The following is an 11814-nucleotide window of genomic DNA, read 5'->3' as shown; positions in this document are numbered from 1 at the left end:
CTCAGTGCCCGGCATCACACTACTGACTTGGGAAGATCAAGGCCCTGCTGCAGAAGCCTTGTGCTGAGACACAGCTGCTTGAGAGACTCTGGAGCTGGTGACTTCCTAGCAAGCCTGAATAAGTTCCCCGGGGGATGGGGGGAGGGGGAGAGCGCGCGGTGTGCAGGGGCAGAAGCTGAGATTTGGCAGAAGGCCAGGAGCGTTCTGGGTTTATGAACAGGAGGGCATTGGCCCAAGAAAGGGAGAGGGATCGGGACTGATCTAGATGTGGACTCTGACCCTCACCACCCTGTTTTAGACAGCGGGCACAGTGTCTGGGAGAAGCCTAGGGCCCCCACCCCTTCCCAGTGACGCAAACCAGATCCCAAAACGAGCCAGGGTCCCGGGGAGCCACATTCCAAGATTGGGCAGAGCCATGCGCTGCTGACTCAGGGAACCCAGATGTGACTACATCAAACTGTGGCTAATTTAAATACTGACTCCGATTGGTCCGCTCTGGCGATGCCTACACAAGAGTGCTATAAAAGCAGGGCGGACTGGGGTTCCCAGGAGCAGCGCGTGGGGACAGAAATTAGCCCGGTCCGCGCACCCTGCCGTCTGCGGGGACGTTTCCGCACCCACGAACTACACGGACGGTTCCTGATCGACTTTGGGGGTTGAACCCTCGGGGCCGGGGACAAGGAGCGCTGCCTAACTTATGGGACAGCGGGGACGGAGCACACTGGACGCCTCGGGGTCCCAGGCTGGGAGTGCCCCTGGCCCCAGGTGGTCGCGGAGAGCCAGGTCTCAGCTCCGGGTCCCCAAGACCCTTATGTTCCTCGTCGCCGGTGTCCTGCTGTCGGTGAGTCCCCGCCGCTATTCCTGGCTCGGGAAGAGCGCGCCTGGTGCCGGGAGGGGGTAGGGAGAGTGGGCGACACGGCGGGGGGGCCTGGCCGGGGTCACTGGGCAGGACGAACCGTCGTCGAAGTCGGGGGAAGAAAGGTGTCCCCAGGCCCGGCAGGACGGACCTGAGAGGGAGAGAGCGCGCTCCCCCTCCAGGTCCTCCGCCGCGCTGGCGGCCCTCAGCTGACCCCGGAGTAAATCCCGGAATCAAGGGATGGAGCGTGTCACGTCGGAAACTCCCCAGGAAGCCTGAAGGGACCTGATCCGTGCAGGGAGCTACAGATTGCCCACCCTACCCCCACCCGCACCTCCACCCCCACCTTTCTTTCTTGCCTATGTTTTAAATTCTGAAACGTGCTCAGTGCAAATTGCAGCCAGCGAAAAGTAACTTTCCCTCCTCTGTCTTCCTCTTATTTCAATTTAGCTCCCTGAGGGTGGGCCACGAGAAGTTTCCAACTTCCTTCCAGCCACTTTCTTGCCCAGTGACATGGACTGGGCTTGTATCCCGCCTCAATCACGCAGCTCACGCCCTCTTCGGGAGGTAGCAGGGTGTAAAGTTCTGGTGATTTCACGTTTGAAAGAGAAACAGCCAGTGGTGGGCACTGAAAGTCAGTGTGGAAATTCTTCGAATTCTTTAAATTCTTTTCCAGGTTGGTACAGGCTCAGGCCAATTGCACTTTTCCAACCTCCTTATGCATTAAAAAACAAAATTAAATGCCAAACCAAAGTTACAGGAATCACGAAATTCTAAATGTTTTCAATGCACAAATTAATACTAAATTTAAAAAAGCAATAACATTTTGTGTTCATAAAATGAACACAGACTGTATTTTTACAATACCAGTTAATATTCAGTGGGACCCACATTTAATGTGCTTCACGAATGTCTTGTTTTAGTCAGGCCAGTGTGTCTCCAGGTCAATGTGAGAATGACCTGTGTAAACAAGGTTCGAAATATGAATCTGATGGTTTGGAGATTGTGAGACCCGAGCCTTCTCAAATCCCAAATCTGCCTCTCATCCCTCTATCAGTTTTGCCTTTTCTGATGCATTTACAGGCATGATCACCTCTTTTAAATTCTGCAGGTAACAGCAAATTTTGTTAGATATTTTTGTCAGTACATTCTGATTTACCTTACCTTTTTTAACAATAGCCTAGTATTTTATTGCATGTGAACATGATTTATTTTACTGTTTTGTCTTATGGATAGGTGCATTTGTTTTTGATAATTTCAAAAGTGTTGTGGTAAATAGCCTTGTATGTATCATACATCCAGATATCCCTGTACACTCCTTATCCATGTGGGGTCAGTGGTCTAACGATTTTAGAATTCTGTTTAGATGTTGAAAAATTGTCCTCCACAGGAAGGTTGTACCAACTGTACACTCACATGAAGAGCACACAAATGTGTCCGTGTCCCTACACCCTTGCTACACTGAACTTTAATTGTTTGCTAGTGTAAGGGGTAAAAAATGGTACACTTCAAGTGTTGTATTTTTGATTCCTCAGTGCTAAACTGTAGGAATTTCAGTGTTCAGTCATGGGAGTTTTGTGATGATATTGTTGACTCCTTGGGTTGAGTTTCTAACCCCCGTTTCCCCATGTGTGCTCTTGGTCTGAGCACTGCGTGGAGGGAGGGCAGGGGCTGTCCTGGTGAAGAGGGGCTGGGTCTCCGCCTCCACCTCTTCTTCCTGCTGTGGTTTCTGGGGCTCAGGCTGCCTCTCTCACCTGGCTTCTCTGTGGGTGGTGAGTCTTTGTTCTCCAACTTCATTAAAAATTGTCTTAAACTTAACACCTATTTTCAGTAATTTGACTCTGATTTGCCTTGATTTTGTATTCTTTCTGTTCCTTCTGCATGGAATTGGTTGAATTTCCTGGATCTTTTTGGGTAGGATTTATACCCCACCTGGTAGATCTTCAACTATTTTATCTTCCCATCTAGATGGCAGGCCTCTGTATACCCTTGTGTCAGAGTGGTTGATATTCTTGCAGAGCTGTCTGAGGATCTGTTCCTCTTTCCCCGTCACTTTCTCTCTGTGTTGCACTTTGGATGGCTCCTGTTGTTTTCTCTTTAAGTTCCTTGAGCTTCTGCAGCACCGAATCTGCTATGTGTTTATTCATCTCAGAAACTGTATTTTTTTTTTTAATCTCTACAATTTCCATTTGGCCCTTTTTAATATTTTCCATCTGTCTTCTGATCATGTTCTTGGTTTTGTCTACATTCTTGAGTAAATTTGTAAGATTTATATTAGCCATTTTAAGGTTTTTATCTACTAATTCCATTATTTCTATCACTTCCTGGATTGTTTCTATTGAATGAATTGTCCTCTGGCTATGGGGATGTTTTTCTCCTTCTCCTAGTAATTTTTTATTAGATGATACACACTGTGAATTTCACTTTTTTGGATATTAAATTTATTTGTGGCCTTTAATTTATCTATGTATTTGTTATTTGCTTTTTTTTCCTTTTATTCTTTTTGTTGCCCCATTTACAGTACAAGCCAGGCACGGTGCCTGGGCTTAGGTGTATATGGGGTGGATTTACTCTGCCTCCCCTTTCTATGCAGTCAGTGCAAAAGTGCAGCCTGTGGAAAGCAACAGGAAGCCTCCTTGTGTTCTTTCTTAAAGAGTAATGGATATTGTCTGGTTACAATTAAGAAAATTGAGCATCAGTTAAGAATATTGATCCTTTGATACTAGCTTTTTAACTTTATGACTGGTCGATAGTTGCCTTATTCTGAGACTTTTTTTGTTAACTACTAAGGGTACAGTGATTAACTTCTGATGACGCTAGCACCCCTGTGATGAGTTCTGGCCAGCATGGAAATAAGAACATGAACAGTTACCTGCCCTGGGTGGGCCTCAATCCTTGTCCCTCCTCTGATGTCTGATGGTCTGTCCTCACCGGTGGCTTCCTCTCAGGCATGCACAGTCAGTATCAGCATATGCTGGCTGTGCCCACCGCAGGGCTCCAGAGTCTTTGGTGCAGCCCTTTCTCCAGGCCTCTGCCCTGCACTGTGATTATCTACCCAGAGTCCACAGAGCTCTCCAGAGTCCCCTCCTCCCTGTCTGCCAGCCTGGAGCCTGTCCTTAGGCAGGAACTGAGGCCACCACCAGGATTACCTCATATGTATCTTGGAGGGTAGGAGGCAGTTAATTCTACCATAAAGTAGAAGATGAACCACATACTCTGAGAAAGTTTGCACCTGAAGGGACAAATGAGCCCTGTGTGAATCCTGTTCCCTGGAAGCCCCCAGACTGGTAGAGGAGGTGACATCAGGACCCAAATAATTAACAAGAGGTAGCACGAAAAGGTCCTAAGAGCCCACCAACCTTGTGTCACCTACATCCAAAGAGGTTGTGACAGGTCCAGGGAATATCATTTCTCCATTTTTTGACTATGACAGAGGTGAGGCCGTGTGGTTGCAAGACCCCGTGTTATGATACTGTTGACCTGGAGGAGGTGGCTTGATTAAGTCAGCATCAAAGGTAATGATTGCACCAATCAAAGCATGTGCTGAAGTGCTCTGTTTTAAACCCTTTACATACATATTAAGACATTTCATTCTCCCAACAACCTGCCTATATAGGAACTATGATTATGCAGGGCAGCTTTAAGTGTGTGTGACCTAGAAAGGAAAGAGGAAATGGCTCAGGCTAAGTTTTGATTAGGAAATACTAGTGAGTGTGAGGCTCGAACTTGGCTGTAGAACAGTCTGAGGCACACGTGGATGAGTCAGTCACAGGACGAGGAAACTCTTCAGTCCGTGACTGGGAGGAGGCAGGGCCAGTAGAGCCAAGGCAGGAAGACAAGAACTAGAATAAGCTTCCCCCCCTCCCTTCTCATGCTTCTTGTCTCTCAACCGTGGCCACTGCCCCCACCCCCATGGGCCCAAGTCTGTGGATTGACGCATCCTCAGTTCTCTGGCTGCACCCTTTAGCTCCCTCAATCAGAAGTGACCATGAACTGCAGAGCCTCAGGCCTGCTTCACGTTTATTTACTTTCCTCCCCCATTATTTTGACTTCATACCTATCTGGGATCCTGCCAGTGTGGACTTTTCCCTCTATGTTCACCAGTGTCCCTGCCACCAATGGCATTTGTCACCTTTGTCTGGGCAGCCCCTCCAGACTCTGCACCTTTACGGATGTTGAGGTTGTTTATGTCTGAGCCTCAGTTCCCTGTGAACAGGAGTGATCCTGGGGAAAAGAACAGCCACACCTTGTCCCTGACAGTGCATTGTTCCTCGCACAGTGTGGTTGCCAGGAGCCAGACAAGGCTTCCCTGAATGAATGAACAACTTGGATTCTAGGATGCCTGCTCTAATGCTGGTATTATTCCTGTGTCCATAGACAATGTTTAGTGTAAGTGGTGGGAATTATGACGGGCAGGTGGAGGACAGAGCAGAGGGAGCTGAGTATCACGCTGAGGAACTGCCCATATCCAGAGGCACCAGCAGCCATTGTCACCAGGGACAGCCTTGATCCAATCAGCACAGTTTCAAATATTGACCTTGTGGAGGACTAGAAATTTTCCTCAGGCTATAAAGTCTCTGGTGTAAGATAAAGATTTGTAACACAGCAAGGTTGCTGGCTCAAGGACAGACTAGTTACTGATTGTTATGTAAAGATACTAGAAAATTGCTGGAGGGAGAAGTAAAATTGCTAAGATCAAGCTTTTGTTGATAGGACCACTTAATTGCCTTACTGGAATGTCATCTGGCTTGTTTCACTGAAAGTTACCAGTCTATATTGTTAAACTATAATCCCACCTATGTTCTCTTCCTGTCTGGAAAATAAATGCAGGAAGAAAACCCCAATTCGGGGTTAATTTCCCAAGGAAGGGATGCCTCTTGCCTGAGGGTTCTGGTTGGAGATTAACCACTTTGGGGCTTCTCACTGCTCAGAAGAGATGGGCTTTAAGTAATCCTTTGCATCTCCGTTACCCAGGGGAAGAAGGGTGACAAATTCATAGAGGGCAAAGCAACATCTCCTGTTTTGTTTGTGACGAGAGCTGGTGTTTTGGAGAAATCAGAATGACTTAAGTTTTGGCTATGTGGTTATAGGTGGTTGGTTGGCCTTTAGGTATTTCTAAATGGTGGCCTCCGTTTTTATTTTATTTTACATGTATGCTTTATTGTTTTTTGTATTGTACATATATATGAGGTACAGTTTGTTGTTTCAATACATGCACATATTGTATAGCGATCTAATCAAAATAGTTAGCATATCTATCACCTAAACACTTATCATTTCTTTGTGGTTATAACATTCAAGATCCTCTTTTCTGGCTATCTTGAATCAGACAATACAATATTATCAGCTATTGTCACCCTAGGGTACCAGAACTTATTTTTCCTATCCACCTTTAACTTTGTAACTTTTTATCAGTCTACCAACCTTCCCCTTTCTCCTCTCTCTCCCTTTCTGTGCTTGAGGTAACAACTATTCTACTCTCTATTTCTCTTTTTTTTTTCTCTCCTTTTAATTTATTTTTCTTAATTGGTCCATGATAATTGTACATATTTATGGAGTACAATATGATATTTGGGTACATTCATACTGTGTGCAATGATCATATCAGGGTACTTAGTTTACGTATCACCTCAAACATTTGTCACTTCTTTGTGTTAGGAACATTCAACATCATCTTTACTAGCTATTCAAAGATACAAAGCACTTTGTTGTTAACTATAGTCTCCCTATATTACTATGGAACCCAAGATCCTGTTCTTTGATCTTTCTAATATTTTGTATTCACTGACAATCCTCTCAATATCCTTCCCTTCCCTCTACAAGTCTTGGTAACCACTATTCTACTCTCTACTTCTATGAAATCAATTTTTTTGCCTTCCACATATGCGGAAGAACATGTCATATTTCTCTCTCTGTTTCCGACTTATTTTACTTAACATAATTTTCTCCAAGCTCATCCATGTTGCTGCAAATGGCAGAATTTCATTCTTTTCTTTCTTTCTTTTTTTTTTTTCGGCTGAGTAGTATTCCATTGTGGGTATAAACCATTTGTTTTTTATCCAATCATCTGTTGAAGGACATTTAGGGGCTAAATGTCAACTCTTGGCTATTGTGAATAGAGCCACAATAAACATGGGAATGCAGATGTCCCTTCGACTTGTTGATTTCTATACCTTTGTATATATATCCAGTAGTGGGATTGCTGGATTGCATGCTACTTTTATCTGTAGTTGTTTGAGAAATTGCCATACTGTTTTCCAGAGTGGCTGTACTAATTTACATTCCCACTAATAATGTATGAGTTCCCTTTTCTCACAGCCTCACCAGAATTTGTTATTTTCTCTTTTTGACAACAGCCATTCTAACTGGTGTGAGATGATATTTCTTTGTAGTTCTGCATTGCGTTTCTCTGATGATTTGTGATATTGCATATTTTTTTCATTTGCCTCTTGGCCACTTGTATGTCTTCTTTAGAAAAGTGTCTATTCAGTTCCCTTCCCCATTTTTTAATCGGATTTTTTTTTTAGTTGAGTTCTTTGTATATTTGGATATTGATCCCCTGTTGTATGCAAAATTTGCAAATACTTTCTCCCATTCTGCAGGGTTTCTTTTCACTGTATCGATTGTTTCCTTCACTCTCCAGAAGCTTTTTAGTTTGATATAATCCAATTTCTTAATTTTTGCTTTTGTTTCCCATGCTTCTGTGGTATTATTCATAAAATCTTTGCCTAGACCTATGTACTGAAATGTTTTTCCTATATTTTCTTCTAGAAGTTTTAGCATTTCAGGTCTACCATTTAAGTCTTTAGTCCATTTTGAGTTGATTTTGGTATACGGTGAGGGACAGAGGTCTAGTTTCAGTCTTCTGTACATGAATCTCCAATTTTTCTAGCACCATATGTTGAAGAGACTGTCTTTTCCCCAATGTGGGTTCTTGACTCCTTTGTCAAAGTCAGTTGGTTTTAGCTACTTGGATTTATTTCTGAATTCTCTATTCTGTTCCGTTGGTCTATTTGTCTGTTTTCTGCTGCTTTGATTACTGTAGCTTTTTAATATATTTTGAAATCAGGGAGTCTGATACCACCCCACTTTGTTCTTTTTACTGAATATTTTGTTGCCTATTTGGGGTCCTTTGTTGTTCCATATAAATTTTTGAGCTGTTTTTTCTGTTTCTGTGAAGTATGTCATTAGTTGCTTGATGGAGTTTATTGAACTGGCAGATTGCTTTGGGTAGTATGGACATTTTGACAATATTGATTCTTCCAATTCATGAGCATGAGATGTCTTTCCATTTTTGTGTGTGCCTTCTTTAATTTCTTTAATCAGTGCATTATGGTTTTCATTGTAGAGATCTTTCACCTCCTTGGTTAAATTTATTCCTAGGTGTTTTGTTGCTATTGCTAATTGAAATGGGTAGATTTCTTGAATTCTTTATCTGTGAGGTTGTTGTAGGTTATAGAAGTGCTACTGATTTTTTTATGTGTTGATTTTGTGTCCTGCTACTTTACTGAATTCGCTTATCAGGTCTAGGAGTTTTGGGATAGAGTTTTTAGGTGTCTCTCTCTATATTAATCATATCATCTGCAGCCAGAGACAATCTGAATTCTTCCTTTCCAGTATGGATGTCCTTTCTTTCTCTTGCCTAATTGCTCTGGCTAGGACTTCCAGTATTATGTTGAGTAGAAATGGTGAGAGAGGGAATACTTGTCTTGTTCCAGCTCTTAGGGGCAAAGCTTTTAGCTTGTCTCCATTCAGTATGGTGTTAGCTATAGATTAATCCTATATAGCCTTTACTGTATTAAGATACTTTCCTTCTGCATCTAACTGGTTGAGAATCTTTAACATGAAGAGTTGTTGAATTTTATCTAATACTTTTTCTGCATCTATCAAGTTGATCATACGATCATATTTTTTTTTCTTTCATTGTGTTGATGTGATGAATTACATTCACTGATTTGTATATGGTGAACCATCCTTACATCCCAGGGATAAATTACACCTGATTGTGATATATAATCTTCTTGATGTTCTGTTGGATTTGGTTTGGTAGTATTTTATTCAGGATTTTTGCATCTGTGTTCATTGGGGATATTGGCATATAGTTTTCTTTTTCTGTTGTGTCCTTGCCTGGTTTTAGTATCAGAGTCATGTTGGCCCTCATGGTATGAACTTGGAAAAATTCTGTCCACTTCAGTTTTCTTTGAAATAGGTTAAGAAGTATTAGCATTAGTTCTTTTTTAAAGGTTTGGTAGAATTCAGCAGTAAAGCCATCTGGTCCTGGGCTTCTCTTTGTTGGGAGACTTTTTATTACTGATTCAATCTATTTTTTTGTTATTGGTCTATATAGGTTTTCTATTTCTTCTTGATTCAGTCTCAGCAGGATGTGTGTGTACAGGAATTTATCCATTTCCTCTAGGTTTTTTGTATTTATTGGTATGTAGTTTTTCATAATAGTCTCTGATGATCCTTTGTATTTTGGTGCTATCTGTTGTAATGCCTCCATTTGCATTGCTAATATTATTTATTTGGGTCTTTTCTCTTTTTTTCTTGGTTAGTCTGGCTTACAGTTTGTTGATTTTGTTCATCTTTGCAGAGAACCAGCTTTTCATTTGATTAGTCTTTTGTATTGTGTTTTTATTCTCAATTTAATTTATTTTTGCTCTGATTTTTATTATTTCTTTTCCTCTCCTTATTTTGGAATTAGTTTATTCATGCTTTTCTAGTTCCTTGAGGTACATTGTTAGGCTGTTTATTTGAATCTTTCTATTTTTTGATGTACGCATTTATTGCTATAAACTTTCCTTTTAGTACTATCGTGGCTCTACATAAGTTTTAGTATATTATGTCTCTATCTTCATTAGTTTGAAGAATTTTTTTCATTTCCTTCTTAATCTGTTCTTTGACCCATTTGTCTTTCAAGAGCATGTTGTTTAATTTCCATTTATTTTTGTAGTATTGCAAGTTCCTCTTATTATTGATTTCTAGTTTTATTCCATTATGGTCATAAAAAATGCTTGATAGGATTTCAATTTACTTGAACTTGTTGAGACTTACTTTGTGGCCTTACATATGGGCAATCCTAGAAAATGTTCCATCTACTGAGGGAAAGAATGTGTATTCTACAGCTGATAGATAGAATGCTCCATATATGCCTGTTAGGTCCATCTGGTCTGTGGTGCCATTTAAATCTGATGTTTCCTTGTTGATTTTCTGTCTCAATGATCTTTCCAGTGCTGAGAGTAGTGTGTTAAAGTCCCCAACTATTATCGTGTCAGTGTTTATCTCTCTCTTTAGATCTGATAATAGTTGCTTTATATATCTTGGTGCTCCAGGGTTGGAAGCATACATATTTATAATTGTTATATCCTCTTGCTCTATTGATCATTTTATCATTATGTAATGCCTTTGTCTCTTAGTAGAGATTTTGATTTAAAGCTGTTTTATCTAAGTATAGCTAGTCCTGCTTGCATTTGTTTCCATTTGCATGGACTATTTTTTATATTTCTTCACTTTCAGTTTATGTGTGTCTTTGTAGGTAAGGTGTGTTTCTTGTAGACAGCATACCAATGGGTCATTTTTTTATTCAGCCAGACTATGTATTTTAATTGGGGAATTTAATCCACAAACATTCAAGGTTATGATTGATGTGTGAGGTCTTACACCTGTCATTGTGTTGGGTGTTTTCTGATTTTTTGTGTATACTTTGTTCCTTTCTTCCTATATTATTGTTTACCCTTGTGATTTGGTGGTTTTCTGTATTGATAAAATTTAGTTTCTTTCTCTTTCTAATTTGTGTATCTACTCTAGCAGTAAGCTTTACATCTTCAGATATTTTCATGATGGTCATTATCATTCTTTCTCTTCTAGATGTATGAGTCCCCTGAACATTTCGTGTAATGCCAGTCTTGTGGTGATAAATTCTCTTAATTTTTCCTTGTCTGAGAAAGACTATTTTCCCTCATTTCTGAAGGATAGCTTTGCTGGGTAAAGTATTTTTGGCTGGAGGTTTTGTTTTCTTTTGTTTTCTTCAGTACTTTGAATATATTGTCCCATTCTTTCCTGTCCTGTAGGGTTTCTGCTGAAATGTCTGCTGTTAGTCTAATGGGGATTCCCTTATAAGTGACAACATTTTTCTCTTGATGGTTTTAGAATTCTCTCTTTGTTTTTAACTTTGGATAGTTTGACTACAACGTGTCTTGGAGATGACCTGTTTGGGTTGAATCTATTTGGGGATCTTTGAGCTTCCTGGATTTGTGTATTCGTACCTTTTCCAAGACTAGTAGAATTTCTCAGCTATTATTTTATTAAATACATTTTCGAAATATATTTTTTCTTCTTCTGGAATGTCCATAATTCAAACACCTGTCCACTTAATAGTGTCCCCTAAATCTTTTAAGCTTTATTCAATCTTTTTTATTCTTTTTTTCTGTCTTTCAGTGTTATTTTAAAACTGCTATCTTCAAGCTTAGAAATTCTTTCTTCTACTTGATCTAGTCTATTGTTGAGATTCTCAGATGTACTTTATATCTCATTCAATGAATTCTTCTATTCCAACATTTCTGCTTGATTTGTTTTAATGATATCTATCTCTTTGTTGAATTTCTCATTAAGATTGTGAATCATTTTTTTGATTTGGTCAACCTGTTTGTATGTAGTCTCCAGTATCTCAGTGAATTCCTTTTATTTTTATTTTTTTATTTTTTAGTTTTTAAATTTTATTTTCTCGATATACATTGTGGCTGATTATTGCTCCCCATCACCAAAACCTCCCTCCCTTCTCCCTCCCCCCCTCCCCCCCAACAATGTCCTTTCTGTTTGCTTGTCGTATCAACTTCGAGTAATTGTGGTTGTTATATCTTCCTCCCGCCCCCCCGGTTTTGTGTGTGTGTGTGAATTTATTTATTAATTTTGAGCTCCCACCAATAAGTGAGAACATGTAGTATTTCTCTTTCTGTGCC

The 11814-nt window shown here is 40.7% G+C and overlaps 1 protein-coding gene and 1 non-coding gene across 3 annotated transcripts in view; one reads left to right on the top strand and one right to left on the bottom strand.

Annotated features, from left to right (window-relative positions):
* Nucleotides 1-565: 565 nt before the first annotated feature.
* Nucleotides 566-11814, top strand: part of LOC134369643 (tumor necrosis factor receptor superfamily member 10B-like) — a 60962-nt gene continuing 49713 nt past the window's right edge. For both annotated transcript variants that reach the window (XM_063086232.1, XM_063086231.1), the window contains exon 1: nucleotides 566-841. In XM_063086232.1, the coding sequence (XP_062942302.1) occupies nucleotides 698-841 (144 nt within the window). In that variant the 5' untranslated portion in view covers nucleotides 566-697. The remainder of the gene's footprint in view (nucleotides 842-11814) is intronic.
* On the bottom strand, nucleotides 3358-3489 carry LOC134371394 (small nucleolar RNA SNORA51). Its single transcript, XR_010022819.1, has one exon. It is a non-coding gene; the product is annotated as a small nucleolar RNA SNORA51 (small nucleolar RNA).

Source organism: Cynocephalus volans, chromosome 2 (genome assembly GCF_027409185.1).
Source record: "Cynocephalus volans isolate mCynVol1 chromosome 2, mCynVol1.pri, whole genome shotgun sequence".
In the NCBI taxonomy this organism is placed as follows: Eukaryota; Metazoa; Chordata; class Mammalia; order Dermoptera; family Cynocephalidae; genus Cynocephalus; species Cynocephalus volans.
This window is presented reverse-complemented; position numbering and strand designations above follow the sequence as displayed.